The sequence below is a fragment of the Convolutriloba macropyga genome, chromosome 1 (assembly GCF_964194025.1).
Source record: "Convolutriloba macropyga chromosome 1, txConMacr16.3, whole genome shotgun sequence".
Taxonomy (NCBI): Eukaryota; Metazoa; Xenacoelomorpha; order Acoela; family Convolutidae; genus Convolutriloba; species Convolutriloba macropyga.
Genome location: NC_134468.1, coordinates 12,556,364 through 12,579,053, shown reverse-complemented (window position 1 = coordinate 12,579,053; position 22,690 = coordinate 12,556,364). Strand labels below are relative to the sequence as shown.

General features: G+C 36.7%; 2 protein-coding genes across 2 annotated transcripts in view; both read right to left on the bottom strand.

Moving 5' to 3' along the window:
- Window positions 1–6,458: 6,458 nt before the first annotated feature.
- LOC142335045 (dihydrolipoyllysine-residue succinyltransferase component of 2-oxoglutarate dehydrogenase complex, mitochondrial-like) overlaps window positions 6,459–22,690 on the bottom strand; it is a 559,039-nt gene continuing 542,807 nt past the window's right edge. Inside the window, exons 2-3 of the mRNA XM_075383374.1 lie at window positions 8,756–8,982; window positions 6,459–7,854 (exon numbers count right to left, since the gene is read on the bottom strand). Of these exons, the coding sequence (XP_075239489.1) occupies window positions 6,653–7,854; window positions 8,756–8,891 (1,338 nt within the window). The 5' untranslated portion in view covers window positions 8,892–8,982 and the 3' untranslated portion in view covers window positions 6,459–6,652. The remainder of the gene's footprint in view (window positions 7,855–8,755; window positions 8,983–22,690) is intronic.
- Window positions 11,642–13,033, bottom strand: LOC142335074 (uncharacterized). The gene has a single exon (XM_075383416.1). The coding sequence runs from the start codon at window positions 12,773–12,775 to the stop codon at window positions 11,645–11,647; it is 1,131 nt and encodes a 376-aa protein (XP_075239531.1). The 5' UTR covers window positions 12,776–13,033; the 3' UTR covers window positions 11,642–11,644.

Here is a 22,690-nt window from a genome sequence, read left to right as displayed (position 1 = left end):
AAACAGTAAGACAGACCAAAAAAATCGTCGTTTCATTGAAGCCTGATACGTTATATTTTAATTAAAAATCTGTATAAGCTTTTGCTGCCTCTATTAGCTGCTCTCAAATAACTTTCATTTAGAGTGACACGAGCCTATTTGACCTTATCTCTTTGAATTAAAGTAAATAAAAGTCAATTTCAAAGTGAGGAAGTCATTTTTGAGAGTGAGGTAAGTCAAGTGTGATCAAAAACTTAATCACGCGCATGAACAAATAAACTCGCTCCACTAAGAGCGAAAAATAACGTCACACATCCAATTCAGTTGAAATTGCATGAACGAATGAACAAAAAGTGGCTGTGACGTCATATGGTCGTAACAAAAATCATGACGACGAAATAAAAAAAACATAACAGGACAAGTCCTGAAATACAATTCAAAGAATTGAATGAAAAACTCAGACGTACTCTACCTGATCAGCAGATCAATTGAAGAATGCCAGCCAGAACACAAACAAAATCATCAAAAATTTGAGAAACTAAAAGAATCAAAACTAAACAAAATATACTCATTGCTAAAACTCAAAGCTTTTAAACCTAAGGCAAAATTTTTTCCCTTTAAAAATACCTATTTCAAAAATATGTCCAAAATCAATTTTTCTTTCTGAAATCGGTCCAGTATTATATCTGCAAGACCTGAAAAATATTCATTGGCCCTTGAAGATCGATTGACTCGAAAATGACCAAAAAATTTAAGAAAAGAAATCAATTGCAAATTATCAGAAAATGTTGCTGAAAAACGTGATATAAATATCTTCAGATTCAATTCTGTGTCTCTAGAGGCTACCTAGTAAACCAATTCCAAGCTTCAAATAACTCATTGGCTCATAGATCGATAGGCAATAATTTTTAGAAAAAATTTTAAACTTCAAAAAATAGAAATTCGTTCTATTAAAATGTTGAAAGCCATTCAATTGCCCAAAGCAACTATTTATTAACATACTATCAAACACTGGATGAGGTTACCTGTCTACTGAGACAAGACTAAGTTAAAAAAATCTTTTGAAAAAACTCGAAAAAATTAAAAAATTTTATCAAAAAACTTCCAAAAGTCGAAATGTTAAATTGTTGAAAACAAATCCATTGAAACTAAAAACCATGCACTAACATTTTTATCAGAACGTGGAATACGTTTTCTCGCACTTCAGAATGGACCAATATCGAAAACTGACAAAAATTTTAGGAAACCTTAAAAAATGCTAAAATTCGATACATTAAAATGTTATAAACCCTTCCATTGTTACTAGAATTTCTGAAGTGCCCTATTAACAAAACTTAAAGGAGACTGCCTGGTCCTTGAAGCCGGAAAAACTGAAAAAAAATGACAAAAATTTCCAAAAACCTGAAATGCGATTTTGTCAAAAAAAAATTGGTGAAACTTGTGATATTCAAAAGTTGAAAACTATTCCATGGCAACTAAAAAATTTTCAGTAACTTATTATCCAACCCCTAATGAGGTTTTCTGACCCCTGGTACTCAAACAACTTCAATAATGACAAAAAATGTCAAAAAATATGAAATTGCAAGGTTTGTCAAAAAATGCTAAAATTCATGATGGCACAAAGTTCAAAACCATTCCATTACCACTAGAAACTATGCAGGAATCTATCTTCAAAACCTTTATCAAACTCTAGAGGAGATTTCTTGGCAACTAGGGCTAAAAGACTCAAAAAATGACAAAAATTTTCAAAAAACTTGAAAAAAATAGCAAAAATTAGTATCCTTTCGCGTGTTTGTGTTTGTAGTACCAAAACTTATAGCTCATAAAAAGCAATTTTATGACGCAAAAGACCTTAATCATTTTTTAAAAACTTCAACCTAAAACTAATCAAACAAAAAAACTAAAAAAAATCACAAAAAAACATGAAAAATTGCACCATTTTGAGCCCAAAAACTCCTAAAAATGACATTTCAACCTTAAGTTAAGGCCATCTCAGCAGCTGCACCACTATTAGCACTTGAGGACAACTAAAGACCACTTCGGGCATCTAATGAAACTTTATGCCCGCTGGGCTTTACCTGTTTATCCCGTTTTGAACGATCAAAGTCATTGAAAAATGTGTGAACACATCTTAAAAACATTGAAGAATTCCGGAAACGACTCGAAGTGAAAATCCATTTAAACGCCAACCAACTACTCATCAAACAAAACGTGCCTTCACTAATTTATGATTATCTTGAAACAAAAAAGTAAAAACAATAAAATCAAATCTGTTAAAATATGATAAAAAATCTGATCAAATTTTGTTATAAATTGAGATCCCGAAAAAACTATCTCTGCCAAAAATAACTTATGTGAATTTTGAATACTTTAGGCTAAAATTATGAAAAAAGCTCTCAAAAACAACTTTCACTGAAAAAAGTTACTAATTTTTTTAATATTTCAAGAACATATAAATCCAAAGAAAAATTCCCTTCAGCCAATAGGGTATCCAGATTCTCGCAAAACAATAGGTAAGTCATAATAGGCAAAGAAACTTAGCTAAAAATAGAAAAAAAAGAAAAACTGCAAAAAATTAGGAAAAATAGTTCCAATTTTCGCCATTTTTTGTCATTTCTCAACAAAAAATGATTCTTATCTACAAAACTCTAACCAATTATTATCATAAAATTGCTCAAGTAGAAGAGGTTTCTTCAATACCCATTTGAGCCAGTAAAACAAAATAATCGTAAAAAAACGCAAAAATTAGCCCGAAAATTAGCAAAATACATTAAAAACCTCCGAATTATCATAAAATTTATATGAATTTCCAAAAACCTTCAAACCCCTACCGAAACCAGCCTAAAATTAAAACAAAACCTCTTAACCAAAAAATGAAAAAAACTGCTTTTAAATGCCGCACGTGAACAAAAAAATTTCGCTCGCTTAGAAAATTTTTTCACATCAATTTCTCGCTCTCTCAAAAACAGCGGTATGATTTTTTTCGCTCCGCTCTTAACTTTTGTTCAGCGCCAAAATCACTCCAAATTTTTTCACGTGTTTCATTTCCCGCTTCAAAAATCACTCCAATAAAATTGATTTAAAAAAAGGACTTCTCCAATACTCCTCTTCGAGTCGTAAAAAAAGACAGCGCCCCAATACAATTCAAATTCTTTGAATTGTAAAAAAACCAAGAGAAGGCCAATAATAGCCCCAGCTATCGCTGTGCCGCTATTAAAAAACAAACAAAATAACGTTCACTATTTCGAAAAATCCTTCAAGCACTATGCCCGTTAGTAGCACTACAAGTGAATTTAACTAATCAGAAATTGCATTGCGTTTTAAGATCTATTCAATTGCGGCACCCAGCTGAGTGGGCATATAATTTTTACGCTGGGGGGGGGGGGGGGGCAATAGATCTGATTTTTATGTACAGCATATAGAGTATTCTTCGCTTCCCTGTGTCATTCTTTGACTTCTATCAACGAAAAAAAGTTGTCCACGAGGAACACATGCGTTCTAATAATGGTAGAGTCCGTTTGCCAATGTTAGGCTGAGCGTCTCAAATTTTAACTTTCTACCACTGTATTAAGTAAATCTCTAACATCAATCATGGCTTTTTGACCACAATTAATAGCTACAAATTTATAAAGAGCAAATACCAAAAATTTATTTGGCATCAAGAATATAACATGACAAAATTACGCGAGTCAAAAATAGCTGTAAAATTTACTTTTCTTGATCACAACGTTTTTCGGACAGATTTGATTTTAAATAGTTGTCTTCAGACCAAAAAAGACAAATTTATAACCAGCTATTCTTCATCTCGAATACAGAATGACAAAGCTAAGAGAGCATGAAAAAAGTTCACATGATATTTATTTTTCGAGCTTCGGTTTGGTTTTATCTTTAAAATGTAAATAATAATGTTCTGTCGACAGAATAGACAAAAAAATAAGAGGCAGAAAGAAACAGCATTAATTAATTCTGGCGACATCTTAAAAAACGTTTATCAAATCAAATGCAACAATTCGTGTAACAAAACGTGACATTTTTTACACCATCAGTTGATATGTTTGTATTTCTCAAATACCATTTCGTAGCAAAGATCTGATTTCTTCAGATAATTTGACCGCATAGCTAGCAACATTTCCACTTTTTCAGCACTTTTTTTCTGCATTTTGGAAAAAAAATTAAAACAAATTTATGACCAAAAATTGTCGAAAACAGATATTTTCCATATTCAGCAATTTAAAAAAAAATGCAAATAGTACGAATATAGAAAACTTTTGCAAAAAAAGCATCGCCGATAGCCTAAAAAGGAAGAGAAACAGAAGAACCATAACTTGCTATAATCAGTACATGCTGACTGATTATAGCTCTTAAGTTGACTGTAGCAACACCATAGAACTAACAATTACCAGTATGACAGTCCTCGCAAAAGCACCAAAAAAGAGCTTAAATTTATACTTCTCGAAGTATAAATTTAAGCTCTCGAAGTATAAAAGAGCTCAAATTTATACGTTCGAATTATACTTCTCAGTCATCTCAAAAAACTGTTCACTTCTACCGCATTTACATTATAAAAAATGCATCTCCAATCATTGCTCTTATATTAACGACATTGATGTCGTTTCAAAATTAGTCGACCCTGAGATATTATGGGTACGTTTCGATGAGAAATGGCGTTACGGGAAACCCAATTATTCAGCTTTTGTATCTACAAATGAGCTTTTCTGCACAACTACTTATATGTATAGAATCCGAACAGATTCAAATTTTGGCTGAAGAAAACGGCTGCCATAAAAATTTCCTTGAGAAAGAAATATTGGAAAAATTAACCAGACGATTCATAGAAATCTTACTATACCTAAAACCATTTAAAGGTCTAAGAGACAAAAGACAACAACAAAATCGCCCCCATACCCCTTGGAAGGCACCATATATGGTCTTACGTGTGGTTTCCATGAAGGTTCATCTAGTCTAACTAAAGAATTATGATACCAACAAACGGTGAAGCCGGACAATATGATCTCAAGCGACTGGCGTGGAGCTGAATTTTTTCGAAGCTAGTATAATCTAATAGAGGCAAGCTTCACATACCAAGAGAGCAGGGGCAGAAAAACGGTTGACCGGAGCTAACAAAACCATCAACACAACGAAATAACGGCGCTTCAAAAGTTTCTTTTGTTGAAGCGTTGACGCAGAGACTAGTAAGGCTCTAAGAGAACGACTCAGCTAATTATTGCCCTCAGTTATTATGATCTTTACGAGTTGCGTTCGAAAAGTTAAATTAACACCAAATAAAACGATTAAGCAAAAAAAAAATCCAGTGCTTTAAATTGTTCTAAACGGCTAGCTGTTATCGCGTTGAGGGGTGTTTTTTTGTGAAGTCTAGGGACGACAGTAGCCAGGAGTAAATTGTTTCAAAAATATGCTTTGCATATATCCCGTAATACAAACATTACAGCCAGAAGTCGGGTGAATTGCTCTCAAACGACTAGCAAGCAGTTGGCTTCGTCACTATCCAGCTAATATCAACGGTTTACTGGCTAGATCAAGCTTAATCCGATGGGCTCTAAGAGAACGTAATTCTCTTCGGGCGCTACCTGATTATTTGAGGAACAAAAAGTCAAATGGGTCAGACAAAATCAGTCAAGCAAAAATACCGCAGGCCTAATATTATTACCACAAACTTCGTTTGAAAGCAATTAAAAATCCAACTTTTTGCTAGGACTCTGTTGAAACATATTTCAATTCAAGGCGGATTTTTGTAAATATACTGAACGGCAAAAGCAAGTTAGCATCCCCTCACCCTAGTTTTACGAAGTAAAAATTCATTTTTTGAGGCAATATTACTCCAACTTAAAATCAAATTAGTCTATAAATCAAACACTAGTCCTCTCGACTACCTGTAAAATTCAGATAAAATGCAACGTTCACTCACGAGGAATCCCAATGAGAAGTTGATGAGTTCCACCCAAGTTTCAAAGTAAAAAGAAAGTTGTTACAAAATCACAATTTATTCAAAATTGTTTTTGTCTCTAATGTTTAACACGAGTACAAACTTAGCCATATTTGAACAAACCTGAAAACATACCACACTTTTTTTTTAATGTGAGACTCGAATGGAGCTCATCAACTTTTCATTGGGATTCCTGGTCAGTGAACGTTGCGTTTCATCTAAATTTCATAGGTAAGCGAGAGGACTTGTGTAGGGGGTCAATGGGACAAAAATTGTTTTCGAATTTGATTTTAAGTTGGAGTAATATTGTCTCAAAATTGAAACTTTGTAAAACAATGGGATGCTAACTTACTTTTGCCGTTCAATATAGAGTTATTAGGGTCATGAAAATTTTGCTAGAAATCAAAAATTTTAGTACATAATTCAGCGCTCAGTGAAGATAGAATAAAACGGCTTGTAAAATAAGAACCCCTAGTGATACACATGGCGTGAATTGTGTACCCTACCGAGCTCTCGGTGACTTCAAGAAAGGAACTTGCCTCTGACATTCAATTCACAGTTAATAAATGTAAGTATAATTGTGTAATTAGAGCCAGTTTAGATTATGCATGTTAACATAGCGACAAACGAACGGGCAAACTGAATGTTAAGTAATTTGTAATTGAGCTATTCAAATATCAGCGAAATAAACAAATCTGAGCCTGAACTCTTCAAGAACCCCTTTCCTATTTACAAGTCAAGCAACATCATTCGTGGATCCTCGACGGCGGTCTTAATCTTACGAAGGAAGAGAACAGCTTCTCTTCCGTCCAAAAGTCTGTGATCGTAGGTGAGTGCCACAAACATCATAGGACGAATCTCCACTTTACCATCAATGGCCACAGGACGTTCGTTAATTGCGTGCATTCCCAAAATGGCTGACTGAGGCGGGTTCAAAATTGGGGTTCCAAAAAGGGATCCAAAAACTCCTCCGTTACTAATCGTGAAGGTTCCACCATCCATGTCTTCAATGGCTAATTCGTTATTTCTAGCTCGTTGTGCCAGAGTTGCCAGGCCTCGTTCAATCTCAACGTAATTCATTTCGTTACAATTCCGGAGAACAGGCACAACTAATCCCTTAGGGGTGGAAACGGCTACACTGATGTCGATGTAATCTCGATAGACAATGTCGTTGCTATTGTCATCAATGACAGCATTGACAGCTGGCGAGTCTTTCAATGCATAAACACTGGCTTTGAGGAAAGCAGACATGAAGGTCAATTTCAAATCGTGTTTCTTTAAGAACATGTCTTTGTTTTGCTTCCTCAGTTCAATGGCATTGGACATGTCAATTTCGTTAAATGTAGTCAACATGGCAGCTGTGTTCTGTGCTTCTTTAAGACGCTTTGCAATCTTGAGCCGCATTCTGTTCATTTTGACTCTAGTTTCCGTTCGAGAAAACCCTCCAACCATGTTTACACCTGGTTTCGAGGCCTCAATAGGCTTGATGTCTGCGACTGGTGTTGATGATATGGGCGCCTTTGGCATTGGCGGCACTTGTTTTGGTGGTTCTATCTTTTCTGCTTTTGCTGCAGATTCACTTGAACTTGTTTCTGATACAGGTTCTGATGCTTTTGGAGCAACTTCAGCAGGAGCAGCTGCAACCTCGCCCTCTTCCACCTGAGCTATATCTTGATGAGCTTCGACGGATTCCCCGTCTTGCACCAGAATCTCTTTCAAAGATCCACTAACGGGAGAATTTATTGGAACAGAGGTCTTATCTGTCTCGACTTCCGCTATCATTTCATCCACCATAACTGTATCTCCCACTTCCTTCACCCATTTCAGGTCTCCAGAAGTTACACTTTCGGCAAAAGCTGGCGTTTGAATGGTGTGTATGTCTCCGAAGAGAATACCCGTTTGATGTAGATGACGAATGCCGAATTTAAAACCTAAAGAACAAAGGCAGAAGTCAGCATTGAGGAAGGACAGGGGTTTTATCACACTGCATTTTTTTCTGACCTGTGCAGGGATATTCAAATATAAATCGGTCAGACGAACATTGGTCAACCAAAAAACCGCCAAAAAAGACGACAGGACCAATATAATTGCTACAAACTTCGTTTGAGAGCAATTAATAAAAGCCAAAAAGCTTCTGGCGAATTGCTAACAAATCAAGTGGACATATTAAAACAACCAAGGTCACCGTTCATCCAATAACTGATTTGAACTGAGTTAAAACAAGAAATGGGTCCAAAATCTCAGAAAATCTCATTATTCTGACAGCAACGGTCACAATAATGAGACCAACTTCTAACAGGCCTCGCAAGGATTCTAACTTTGCTTTAGAGAAATTAGAAATGTATAACAATTAATATTTTTCAATTCAGTCTTAAATTAATTAATTCCACTTTAGCCCAGAGCTAAGGAATTAGCGCGTTAAGAAACTGACGTATAAGTCTTTTTTTCGGTGATAGGACAACGCATCGAAAGCGAAAATTGGGACAATCGATCGAAAATAAATTATTCAAGTTTCGTATTGGCTAATCAGATTTAAGCGCTCATTTATTATATATACAGCGTATAACATGTTGATATTTTGTTCGGTTGTGATAGATTCATATCAAGTCCCACGAGCCGCTAAGGCATGGCCAGATGCGGTAATTTTATGCCAGCTCGCAAATATCGCCTCAATTCAGCCAATGAGAATAGAGATTAATTTTCGGTCTATTGTCTGGTCACCGCTATCTTCATTGAAGCGTCAGAATAGAATACTATAAATATTCGCACTTCTTCAGATAGCTGTTCGCCGGCTTTTCATCCGTTAAACTTAAATTTTCAATTGAAACTTACTGTTTATGGGACAGACAATAGTAGGGCAACATACGAGACGGGTATGCTGTTGATGTCTTCTGGCATGGGTTGCAACAGAGAGACATCTTCGAGCAGCCACCGCCCCTCGCCCGCTTACTTTACAAATTGAACTCATCCAATCAACACCTAGTATCTCACTCTCTCTATGAAGTTTCAGAAGCAAACTAGACAATTACTTCATTGTATTTAACCACGAGCAATCTTCTGAAAATAAACTCAAAGCTCACAAATCAATCGATAGATATGTAGCCAACTGTAAATAAATAAACGAATACAATTAAAAATAAGCTGCTTAATTATGACGTGTTCTAATAATAGCACTTGAAAAGTCTCCGAAAATTGAGACTTCTTTTATGATTGAATTATACACTCCGACTTTCTGCCTACATGCGATAACGAAACACATGTAAAATGCTAGCGATTTATTGTCACAAAATTTTAACTCGAAGTCATTGAGTTCAAATGACGTCAGCGTTCCCTTAATTCGGGAATATAATTTCATAAGTTTCACTGCAACGAGTACAGAAGTAATGTTCTTGCGCTATACTAGGTAAGTTTAGCTACTATTAAAGTTTATTTTGCGAAAGTTGAAAAATTGCAATAAGCTGAAAGATTTAGCTTTCTCTATCAAGTCCATAGCTGAAACTTTAGACAAACTTAAAATTAAATTGCTTGGTGCTATGCTATTGCTAGTTTATGCCAACAGATATAAAGGGATTAAACTTCCAAACGACGAAAATTCCTTTTCTCGGTCAAGAATTGGCTCTTTACCCTTAAGATCTAATGAACTTCAACCTTTATTCCAGAACGGTAGTCGAATGTCAGCTTAGTTAAATTTCAAATCTTTCGGATAATTTCCGTTTGTGCCCCCCGTACGTTATGCACACCCGTTACAGAGCACGTGCCATTACGTAGAAAATCATCATGTAAAAATACAGCACGTGCGTCTGGAGGGTGCAAAATATAACCGACTAACGTCGGGCGAATTGCTCTCAAAGACCGGCGAGCGGTTGGATTCGTCAGCAGCTAGCCACTGTTTAGTGAGGCTAGCTTTAGATTAATTAAGGGGCGTAAGGTGAGCGCAGCGGGGGTGCAGAAAAGCGGGGATGCAAACGTGGATTGGGAAACTCATGTGGGGGCGGTGGGTGGGTGGGGGTGTATGATCAATTTTTAAGAACCGCCTTTCACACCATAACTATAAGTCTCTAAAACAGTTTCTGTCAATCGCATACTTGAAAACTAGTGGGCTGAAAGGCTCTAAAATAACTTTTTGCAAACTGGGCGCTACCTCTTTCTCCCGTTTCTGAAGACGAAAGTGAAATGGGTCAGACGAAAAATTGCATAAAAGGGACAAACAGGATTAATATATTTGATACAAATTGCTTTTGAGATCAATTAACGATGACTTCTTGAAAAGTGTCTGTTAAGTCAACTATGATAAAAAACATTACTATAACTCGTTAAAAATGAGGATCAGGGATGATGACATTACGCCATATAACAGCAGCTGAAGAGCGGCATAAAAGCGAGAGAGAGAGAGAGAGAGAGAACGAGAGATAAAACGTGAACGAGCAAGAGAAGTAAAGAAACCCTAACCGACAGACAGATGGGATTCGACTCTGCAACTTCTAGTTTTCTAGCATTGTTTGTATATAAATCATATAGAAAAAAATTGCAAAAGGCAAAATTAAAAACAAAAGTTTTCAACTTCGCAGTAAAAAAAGTTCAAAACCACTTTTTATTTTGAAAGTTCTGTCAAGTAACCCATCGCTAAGACTTAAAAGTTTCGTTGGTCAGAAATGGTCGTTAAACTCAGAAAAGGACAGAAATATTGAACAATTTTGGGAACAATTGCAAATTTTAACAAAATCTTGCTAAAATTCAAGATATTAATATCTTAAGAACCATTTCATTGTCTCAAGAGACTATCCAGTATCGCTGTTTCAAGCCCGAAATAGTTTCACTGGCTCATAAGGATTTATGGAACATGAAAAAAATTTTCGACTTGAAAAAAATTTTATCCAAAAACTACTAAAACTGGAGTCACAAAAAATATTGATCACCATTCCATTAAATCTAGAAACCAAGCAGCATCATGGAGGAGGTCCCTGGGCCCCTGGTGCCAAAAAAAATTCAAAAACGAAAAATTGCAAAAATTTTTAAAGAAAATTGCTGAAATTCGTGATATTAAAATCTTGAAAAACATTTCAATACATAAAATGCATATAAAATTTGCAGTAACATATTATCAAATCCCAGAGAAAGTTCTGTTGCTCTTGAGGCAAGAGAAACCTAAAAAAAACGAGCAAAAATGTCACAAAAAAAATTCAAGTTTTATGAAACAATTTGCTAAAACTTGTGACAATAAAAAGTTGAAAAACTATTCCATGGCCAATAAAAATTTGTGAGTAGCTGAATATCAAACCACTTAGGTCTTTCCAGACCCAGGGGCCAGAAAACCTAAGGAAAAAAATTTCAAAAATATGGTGGGTTAACAGTGGGTTGGGGGTAACAGTGGGGGGGGGGGGGGGGGGGTCAACAGTGGAGGGGTCTTCAACCACTAAGAACCGCTTTTCATACCATAAGTATAATTCTCCAAAACAGTTTGAGCTGGAAGGCTCTAAGAGCACTTAATGCCCGCTGGGCCCTATCTGTTTATCCCGTTTTTGAGGACGAAAAGCGTCAGACGAAAAATCGCATTAAAAAAGACTGACAGGATTAATATAATTGCTACAAACTTCGTTTGAGAGCAATTAAACAAACTTCGTTTGAGAGCAATTAATAATATGCACACCAACTAAGCTGGGGGGGGGGCACAAACGGAAAAGATCCAATCTTTCTTCTCTTGAAATTGAAACAACACCAGACCTAATTAAGAATCAACTCAAGTGCATTATAAGGAACAATTTCAACCGTTTCCCTACTCTGACTTTTCGGCTTAGTCGACCTGTTCACGCTTAGCATAATTTCTATTTCTTTCAGCTGCTCTTCCATCTGTTCAGCAACGTTTTCGTGATCACTGATTTCTACGTTGTTTGGTCTTTTCTTCAATATTGAAACAGCATTCGTAATCAATCCAATATTGATTTTTGTGCCTTCAAGTTTGTCTGCCAAAAAATCATCAAATTCTTTTGACGACAGAAGGTCTAAATTTCCTGAACGAAGACAGCTACGTAGAATTTTCAGCGACTGTTTCTGATCCAAAGTCAAGGACTTTAGGCAAACAGAAAGGAGTTCGGATGAGTATTTACTATCGCTCAGCGTCTCCCCAGTGAGCAATGAAAAAACAAAATCAGCAGTCAAAACATCAACAAAAGGTTTCAGAAACAACGCCAATTCAATGTTATTGTCGTTGGACAGTACATTTTCGATGCATTTCGCTGCATCTGTATACAAATTACCACTTTCCCGATCTTTTTTCAACAAAGCTTTCAGCTCCTGTTTGATAACATTTTGGTCGATATCATTGCGGGCCCATCTTTCCGTTAGCTTTTGAACGTGCAAGAAAGAGCAATACTTCATTTCGAACAATATATGCCAATGAGGAAACCAATAGGATTCCTTAAGGTAATTGAGGCAAATGTCAACAGCAGCCATCGTCACATCAATAGAAGGCAGGTTGGCATGTGCGGACTCATTGCGCAACTCACTGATCCACACCGGGATTCCCAAATCATTACAAATTTTGCTAACAGGTTGTTTGTATTTACGAACTTGATCAAGATCAGAGAGCAAACTAACAAATCTAATAAACACTGCCGACAAAAGCAAACAAGTGGAATTTGTTGATCCATCTTTTAAGTACGAAAGACGCGATTGAACCAGATCAGCGGTTAACTGAATGGCCAAACTGATTTTTACACCTCCAGCTGCTCGTATTCTCCAAATTTCGACAATATCAATCGCCAGTTGCTGTTTGTCCGTATCATCAGAGAAAAAGCAATCAAACACATGTTTCCACTCGTCATCGCACGACCAGGGTACCACTTGATATCCCATGAAAACTAAAAAACAAGTGCTAATTACAATGTCCTTCTTTCAATTATATATAAAATGCTATCTCAAGAGATAACTCTCAAGTGCTAATTACAATGTCCTTCTTTCAATTATATATAAAATGCTATCTCAAGAGATAAAGGGGAGGGGCTTTCTCTTAATTGACCCCTTTTTTATTCACTGATCAAGTACCTGGTCGAAGAGTCGATAAAAGCTAAAGGTATGTAAGGCAAAAATAATGACAAAAGCGGGCGAAGTCGTAGAAATTAGGGATCTTTTCCGTTTGAGCCCCCCCCCCCCCCCCCAGTACGTTATGCTCCCCCCAGTTACAGAGCACGTGTCATTACATAGTAAATCATTATGTAAAAATATTGCACGTGCATCTGGGGGTTGCAAATAATATGCACCCACTAAGCTGGGGGGGGGGGGGGGCACAAACGGAAAAAATCCGAAATTAGGGGTCTTTCCCATTATAGCCCCGCCATTGTGGTATATTTACCACTATTGCGAGGGCTATAGGTTATCTGACTATGAGGGAAAAGACCCGAAATTTGGTCAACTTGAAATCTAAAATAAGGTCCTGATGAGAGCATTAGTTCCACCCGTTTAAACATTGAAAAAAACCCCACAGTAAAGGCTAGAACTGCAAATGACCTGGCAATCAGAATAAGAGGAATAGATGAAAGTAAGAAAGAAACCGCTCGTGAAAGAGCTGAAGAAGATATACAAGAAATACAGTCAATCCTCAAATTCCTCAAGCTAGACTGCCAAATTACGGACTGCAGGCGCATGGGTGCTTTCAAAGATGGAAGGCATCGTACCATTCTTGCAACCATGCCATGCATGTATGACAAACGCATCTTACTACTCTCACTCTCAAGATTGAAACGATATAGCAAAACAGTGTACATTAGCAAAGACTACTCCCTACAAGAAGAAGAGCAACTGAATAACTGTCTGAAAAAGCGAAAAGACTTAATAGACGCAGGTTTCCCCAGAAAAAACTTGAAAGTAATGAATCTGATATTATACGAAAAACAAGATGAAAATTGGGTCGAGTACTTAGACAATGCTCGGTATTCCACCTGACTCGCAAAAAATACAGACAAAAAACAAGAGGTATCAATTCTAACGTTTATTTACAAAGTTTCATTGATCTACCACGAAGATTTGCTTTTGCAAACGCTATTGTCCCCTACAATCCAGACATTCTTTGCCTAACCGAGACATGGCTCACAGAAGAAGTTCCAAACGAAGCACTCTTTCTCAAAAATTATGTCATTCACAGAAATGACAGAACTTCAAAATTCGATGTCTCAAAACATGGAGGTGTTCTAGTGGCGGTAAAAGACAACATTCAATCTAAAGAATTGTTCGTTAAGAACACATGTGAGGGTTGCGTAATTGTAAAAATTAACACTAAAAATGACTCAATCCTAATTGTCTGCATTTACAACCCACCTAAAGGCAGCCCATACAGATGGTGCAAGCAGAAGTTTGAAGACCTCACACAAACGCTAAAGTTTTTAGAGAAGAAAACAAAGCCAAAATCAATCATCATCACAGGAGATCTCAACTTCTCAACCACTGACTGGAAACAAATGTCGTCACCAGATGAACTTGACAACACCTGGCTCAACTATTTCGTAGATGAAAATTTTGAACAAATGCTAAAATTCACTGACCTTTTGGGGTACAAAAAACAGCTAGATGTCTTCCTAACAAACGAACTACTATTTTGGATCAATTCAAAAATCGAAACCAAAATTAGTAATAACTATGCCCTCAACAACAAAAAATGCTCAGATCATTACGCTTACATAACACGATACGAAGGCAACTACGGTCAAGCGACCGATCGCAGCAGACCAAAATACGCTTACAAAAGAATAGATTGGATTAAATTCAACTGCAACATCTCAAAAAACCCATTTAACCCCTATTGTTACAGTAACGTTGACGAACTTCTTAAACAGTGGTATGAATGGTTCAATCGCCTTTTCAATCAAAATGTCCCAAGAGTAACTCAGCACAGATCACAGCTCCCCCCGTGGGTGTCAAAAAGCACATCCCATGAAATGAAAAAAATATCAACTTTGAAACGAAAAGCAACTGCCCATCCAAGTCCTGCTCCAAGCACACTAAACAAAATAGATTGTCTCGAAGAAAAAGTCAACACACTTTGTAAAAACGATCAAGTCATATATGAAAGCGAGATTTTCGCAACACGTCAATTCAGCGTTATTCAAATTTATTTAAGATCAATTAAAAAAGTCACACCATTCCCAAGCGAGATGCACCTAAATGAACAAACTGCTAACACCAATGAAAAGAAAGCCGAGTTGTTCAATTTATTTTTCCAGAGTGTTTTCAATTCAAAAATATCAAATGTTGAGAACCAGTTCAATTTTGAAGAAAAAGATCTTAATCGCTTTGATATTTCAGAAAAAGAAATTGAAAGTATACTAAACAAACTTGATACTAGTAAAGCCAACGGCCCTGATGATTTAAGTTACCTGTTTCTGAAAAATCTATCAAAAACAATAAGCAGATCCTTACTTCTACTTTTTCAAACATTCATTAACAAAGGTAAATTTCCAGCATATTGGAAACAAAGTGACATAACACCAATACACAAAGAGGGCGATAAAGCCGCAATCAAAATTTATAGACCAATTAATTGCCTATGTTGCCTCTCAAAAGTTTTCGAGAAACTTATTTTCAACAAACTCTATGAGCACGTTAAAGGAACACTTCACGATTCCCAGTTTGGTTTTCGGCCTCAACGTTCAGCAATTATTCAAATGTTATGCTTTCTAGACCAACTGTACAAAGAAGTCGACTCAATTGCACATGATGAACTTTTCGTTTTCTACCTAGATTTCCAGAAAGCGCTTGATACAGTACCCCACCACCGCGTTGTTGCAAAACTGTTGGAATCAGGGATCGGTGGAAAAGCGCTCAGATTAAAAGCCAACTACTGTGACGACAGAAAACAACGTGTTCGCATTGGAACCTCAACGTCGAGCCTTCGTGACGTCACTAGCGGCGTACCGCAAAGTTCAATCCTGGGGCCACTACTTTTTCTCGTCTACATATATGATTTACCACAAAAAATCGATTACAGTCAAACCTACGGTTATGCAGATGATTACAATTTGCTCTATAATAACAAACATGAACTGATCTCCAGAAATTAAATGAATGGTGCAATAACAACGAAATGCGCCTCCATGAAAACAAATGCAAGATCCTCTGTTTCAAGAAAAAGTCACTCTTTACAATAAAAAATGAAACTGTCAAAATCTCGTCTCATCAAAAAGATCTCGGATTACAAGTTTGTGATAACCTCACTTGGCATCAAAATGCAAGCACACGAGCCTCCAAAACTCTTAAAGCACTTTGGTACCTCAGAAGAAATCTTCACCAAAAAACTCTCCCTCAAGTTAAACTAAACGCATACACGGGTTACATTGTACCAATTATATCCTACGCCTGCCAAGTGTGGTATCCGTCTAAATGCGATCTAGTACTCATCGAAAGAATCCAAAGAAGTGCGACGAATTGGATAATAGGTTCTTCTCTCACATATAAGGAGCGTTTAATCAAACTGAAAATTCTACCTCTGTCTTTTTACTTGGAACTTAACAGCTTATTACTACTATGTGATCTCATAAACAATAAATACAACATTGCCATAGAAAAGTTTATACATTTCAACAACAATAATCAGACGAGACAAGGCGCGAAATGTGAAATCAAACTTACGAAAAAACGATTATTCAAAAGCGACAAAAATTTCTGGTCGAGAACAGCCTATCTCTATAATATTATCAACAAACAGACAGACCTTACAGACAACAGAAATATAAAATATCGGATCAGCGACATTTATTGGAAATTCTTTTCTAGAAGTTTTAACGAAATTGACATGTGCACTTGGAGAATTTGCTGCCTGTGCAAAAACTGTAACCCCATTTCCAAAATAACTCATTTATAACGATCAACAAGGGTGCTTCAACCCGTGCATTGCAGAAGCCTGAACTACTACTACTACTATTATTTGTTTGGACGTGAGACGCCTCTATAAACATCCCACTTTATGAAGCAATAGAAATAGCCTTCAGGACCCTTCATTCTAGTGACTACGACCCCAGAATTTAAAACCCTTGAACAAGAGAGGACAAGGCAACACTGTAGAGGTGAACTGAAAATCGAAAATAACCGACTAGTCAAATCCGATGAAAACTAATCAAAAATTTGGAGGCAAATTAAACAAACACACTATCACAAAAGCATACTGGCACTTTTTCACAACTCAATTCAGCCTGACAAACAAATGCTCTTGGGGTATAATTTGCAGATGTGACAATTGCAACAATTGGAAAAAACTTGACAAGTGAAACTGGACTGACTTAGGGGCACAAATTGAAGCCCCGGGAAACATACCCGAATTCTCTACTACTACTACTACTACTACTACTACTACTACTACTACTACTACTACTACTACTACTACTACTAATACTACTACTACTACTACTACTACTACTACTACTACTACTACTACTACTACTACTACTACTACTACTACTACTACTACTACTACTACTAGATTTCAAGAGCGATCTTGAAATCACTCTTGAAGATATCCGTCAAAATGTCAGCCTGTTTTAAATGCAACGACAAGTGTTTTCGTCAGGTGGATGGCTTAGCAATGGGAGCATCACTTGCTCAGGCAAACATTTGGTTGAACTCATTTGAAAATCAGATCAAGTCAACAAAAAGGTCGTCAATAAACTCACTGAAAATGACCATGCAGCCTTCTGTGAATGCAACGGTGAAGTCACCTATGGAGGAAAAGGAGTCGAGTGAAAAAAATGTGACAATTTGTTCTATGCAAAATGCCAGAATATTGAATATCAGCTCTACGCCAAAAGGAATGACCTGGAGTTGTTTTCCTCTAATTGCCATAAAACTAACAAAACTGATATTTAACCTGAAACAGAGAGAATTGTTGGAACTGAAACAGAGACCAATTGATTTCAATTTAAGCACAAAATTTCGATCGCTTATGGCAGAACAAAAACTGAAAATGCGTTCGAAGCTGGAAAACTTTCGCAAAGACAAGATAAACCGCTTCTTGAGACAAGGAACTGCAATTTAGATGGTATCGAATTACCCGTTTTCGTCTAAAAAATGCTATCTTATGGCCCAAAAACATCCAGTCAAGGACAAATTCATTCAGATCCATTTCTGGTGGATCTGGATAAGCTCGTCCGATCTGTACGCAAAAACGGAACTTCCGATGAAAAACTTTGCAAAATCGAGTCTGCAACCAAGTGGTATGCCCAAATCTTAAAGCTCTGTCTCCTTTAAGTCAATCCTCTCTTTTCTCTCAATATTTTGCTTCAATTTTCAAAAATTTTTTTTCAGCTTCGTGCCAAACAATTTGCACCCGTTGCTACCCTTACTAACAAATTTTGACAACTCCCAACAAACGATTGAAAAGATATGCGAAAATTTATATTTTCACAATGCAAAAGGTCTGGACGAAATTCATGCAATTGTATACAAAAGATGTTCAAGGGCAGTCAGTAAATCCCTAAACCAAATTTTCTACAAATTAAAACAAAATAGAAGATCCGAAATTAGGGGTCTTTCCCATTATAGCCCCGCCATTGTGGTATATTTACCACTATTGCGAGGGCTATAGGTTATCTGACTATGAGGGAAAAGACCCGAAAATTGGTCAACTTGAAATCAAAAATAAGCTCCTGATGAGAGCATTATTTGTTTGGACGTGAAACGCCTCTATAAACATCCCACTTTATGAAGCAATAGAAATAGCCTTCAGGACCCTTCATTCTAGTGACTACGACCCCAGAATTTAAAACCCTTGAAGACGAGAGGACAAGGCAACACTGTAGAGGTGAACTGAAAATCGAAAATAACCGACTAGTCAAATCCGATGAAAACTTCTTCCACCAAACGAAACAACTGTACAACGTTGTAAATGGATATATTCAAAAATTTGGAGGCAAATTAAACAAACACGCTATCACAAAAGCTTACTGGCACTTTTTCACAACTCAATTCAGCCTGACAAACAAATGCTCTTGGGGTATAATTTGCAGATGTGACAATTGCAACAATTGGAAAAAACTTGACAAGTGAAACTGGACTGACTCAGGGGCACAAATTGAAGCCCCGGGAAACATACCCGAATTCTCTACTAATACTACTACTACTAGATTTCAAGAGCGATCTTGAAATCACTCTTGAAGATATCCGTCAAAATGTCAGCCTGTTTTAAATGCAACGACAAGTGTTTTCGTCAGGTGGATGGCTTAGCAATGGGAGCATCACTTGCTCAGGCAAACATTTGGTTGAACTCATTTGAAAATCAGATCAAGTCAACAAAAAGGTCGTCAATAAACTCACTGAAAATGAGCATGCAGCCTTCTGTGAATGCAACGGTGAAGTCACCTATGGAGGAAAAGGAGTCGAGTGAAAAAAATGTGACAATTTGTTCTATGCAAAATGCCAGAATATTGAATATCAGCTCTACGCCAAAAGGAATGACCTGGAGTTGTTTTCCTCTAATTGCCATAAAACTAACAAAACTGCTATTTAACCTGAAACAGAGAGAATTGTTGGAAATGAAACAGAGACCAATTGATTTCAATTTAAGCACAAAATTTCGATCGCTTATGGCAGAACAAAAACTGAAAATGCGTTCGAAGCTGGAAAACTTTCGCAAAGACAAGATAAACCGCTTCTTGAGACAAGGAATTGCAATTTAGATGGTATCGAATTACCCGTTTTCGTCTAAAAAATGCTATCTTATGGCCCAAAAACATCCAGTCAAGGACAAATTCATTCACATCCATTTCTGGTGGATCTGGATAAGCTCGTCCGATCTGTACGCAAAAACGGAACTTCCGATGAAAAACTTTGCAAAATCGAGTCTGCAACCAAGTGGTATGCGCAAATCCTCCCTTTTCTCTCAATATTTTGCTTCAATTTTCAAAATTTCTTCCAGCTTCGTGCCAAACAATTCGCACCCGTTGCTACCCTTACTTACAGATTTTGACAATTCCCAACAAACTATTGAAAAGATATGCGAAAATTTAGATGTTCACAAAGCAAAAGGTCTGGACGAAATTCGTGCAATTGTATACAAAAGATGTTCAAGGGTAGTCAGTATAACGCTAAACCAAATTTTCTACAAATTAAAACAAAATAGTGTTTTTCCATGTAAAAAGGTTGTAAGTCTGATGTAGAGAATTATAGGCACGTTTCACTTCTTACAATTGCATCTAAAAATTTTAAACGATTTTGTTTATATGTCTTTACCGGCATTTAGAACCAATACTCCATCAAGCTCATATGGTTTTCAAAAAAGCCGCTCTTGCGTCCTTCAACTCTTAGTTTACCTAGAATCTATCTATAAATCAAATTATTCAAAAGAAAAATTGACATAATTTATACCGACTTTGAGAAAGCGTTTGATAATGTCTATCACGGTATTCTGTTATAAAAACTATTCAATCTTGGTGTCCGCGGGAAAATTATAAAACTATTGCAGCCTTCTCTGATCGGAAGGACGCAAAAAGTTGGAATCAACGGTCATTTTTCTGAAAGCGTTAACGTTACCGTTCCGCAGGGATCTCTTCTGGCATCTCTTTTACCAGACAATTGCAGAGCTTTCGTTTCTCTCATATGTGCCGACGACGCTAAATTCATATCAGTTAACAAATCCAGTCTTATCAGTCAGGTGGATCTTACTAGAGTGATGAAATGGAGTGAACAACACAAACTTCCCTTAAACGTTTAAAATTGCTCTCATATCTCAATGTATAATTCCATGCACCACTTCAGTTTCTCCGAAACCTCGATCGAAAAAGTACACATAGAGAAGGATTTAAGAGCTTATGTAACGAGTGATCTTAAGTGGGAAATTCAAATAAAAGGTCTGCGAACAAAGCGCTCGAAGTTCTTTCCATGTTAAAAAGAAGCTCGCCTCGCCTAACTACGTCAGTTAAATTAAACTTGTACAAATCTACGGTTTTGCGCGTTTTGTTATACGGAAGTGTTTGTTGAAATGTAAATGTAACAAACACAAATGTACTCGAAAGTGTTCAGAAAAAGAGTTTGAAATGGATCAAAAACACGAGCAATAACAATTATAAGGAATTACATTATTACAGTCGTATCTTACCGTTTTCTTGATATATACAATTACAGGATTTACTTTTTCTTTCAAAATTTCTTACGGGTCATTTCAATTTTAACATTGACCAATTTGTCTGCATGAGGAACACCACATGCTCATTACAGGGTCTACAGCAACATGAGATAGTCTCAGGGACTCAGAGTCACTGGATGACTTCACAGAAGTTTTCTCACAAGCAAAGACATTTGGTTGAAATGAAAATTCATTGGACCAAGCGGACTATAGGTTATCTGACTATGAGGGAAAAGACCCGAAAATTGGTCAACTTGAAATCAAAAATAAGGTCTTGATGAGAGCATTATTTGTTTGGACGTGAAACGCCTCTATAAACATCCCACTTTATGAAACAATAGAAATAGCCTTCAGGACCCTTCATTCTAGTGACTACGACCCCAAAATTTAAAACCCTTGAAGACGAGAGGACAAGGCAACACTGTAGAGGTGAACTGAAAATCGAAAATAACCGACTAGTCAAATCCGATGAAAACTTCTTCCACCAAACGAAACAACTGTACAACGTTGTAAATGGATATATTCAAAAATTTGGAGGCAAATTAAACAAACACGCTATCACATAAGCTTACTGGCACTTTTTCACAACTCAATTCAGCCTGACAAACAAATGCTCTTGGGGTATAATTTGCAGATGTGACAATTGCAACAATTGGAAAAAACTTGACAAGTGAAACTGGACTGACTCAGGGGCACAAATTGAAGCCCCGGGAAACATACCCGAATTCTCTACTACTACTACTACTACTACTAGATTTCAAGAGCGATCTTGAAATCACTCTTGAAGATATCCGTCAAAATGTCAGCCTGTTTTAAATGCAACGACAAGTGTTTTCGTCAGGTGGATGGCTTAGCAATGGGAGCATCACTTGCTCAGGCAAACATTTGGTTGAACTCATTTGAAAATCAGATCAAGTCAACAAAAAGGTCGTCAATAAACTCACTGAAAATGACCATGCAGCCTTCTGTTAATGCAACGGTGAAGTCACCTATGGAGGAAAAGGAGTCGAGTGAAAAAAATGTGACAATTTGTTCTATGCAAAATGCCAGAATATTGAATATCAGCTCTACGCCAAAAGGAATGACCTGGAGTTGTTTTCCTCTAATTGCCATAAAACTAACAAAACTGATATTTAACCTGAAACAGAGAGAATTGTTGGAACTGAAACAGAGACCAATTGATTTCAATTTAAGCACAAAATTTTGATCGCTTATGGCAGAACAAAAACTGAAAATGCGTTCGAAGCTGGAAAACTTTCGCAAAGACAAGATAAACCGCTTCTTGAGACAAGGAACTGCAATTTAGATGGTATCGAATTACCCGTTTTCGTCTAACAAATGCTATCTTATGGCCCAAAAACATCCAGTCAAGGACAAATTCATTCAGATCCATTTCTGGTGGATCTGGATAAGCTCGTCCGATCTGTACGCAAAAACGGAACTTCCGATGAAAAACTTTGCAAAATCGAGTCTGCAACCAAGTGGTATGCCCAAATCTTAAAGCTGTCTCCTTTAAGTCAATCCTCTCTTTTCTCTCAATATTTTGCTTCAATTTTCAAAATTTTTTTCAGCTTCGTGCCAAACAATTTGCACCCGTTGCTACCCTTACTAACCAATTTTGACAACTCCCAACAAACGATTGAAAAGATATGCGAAAATTTAGATTT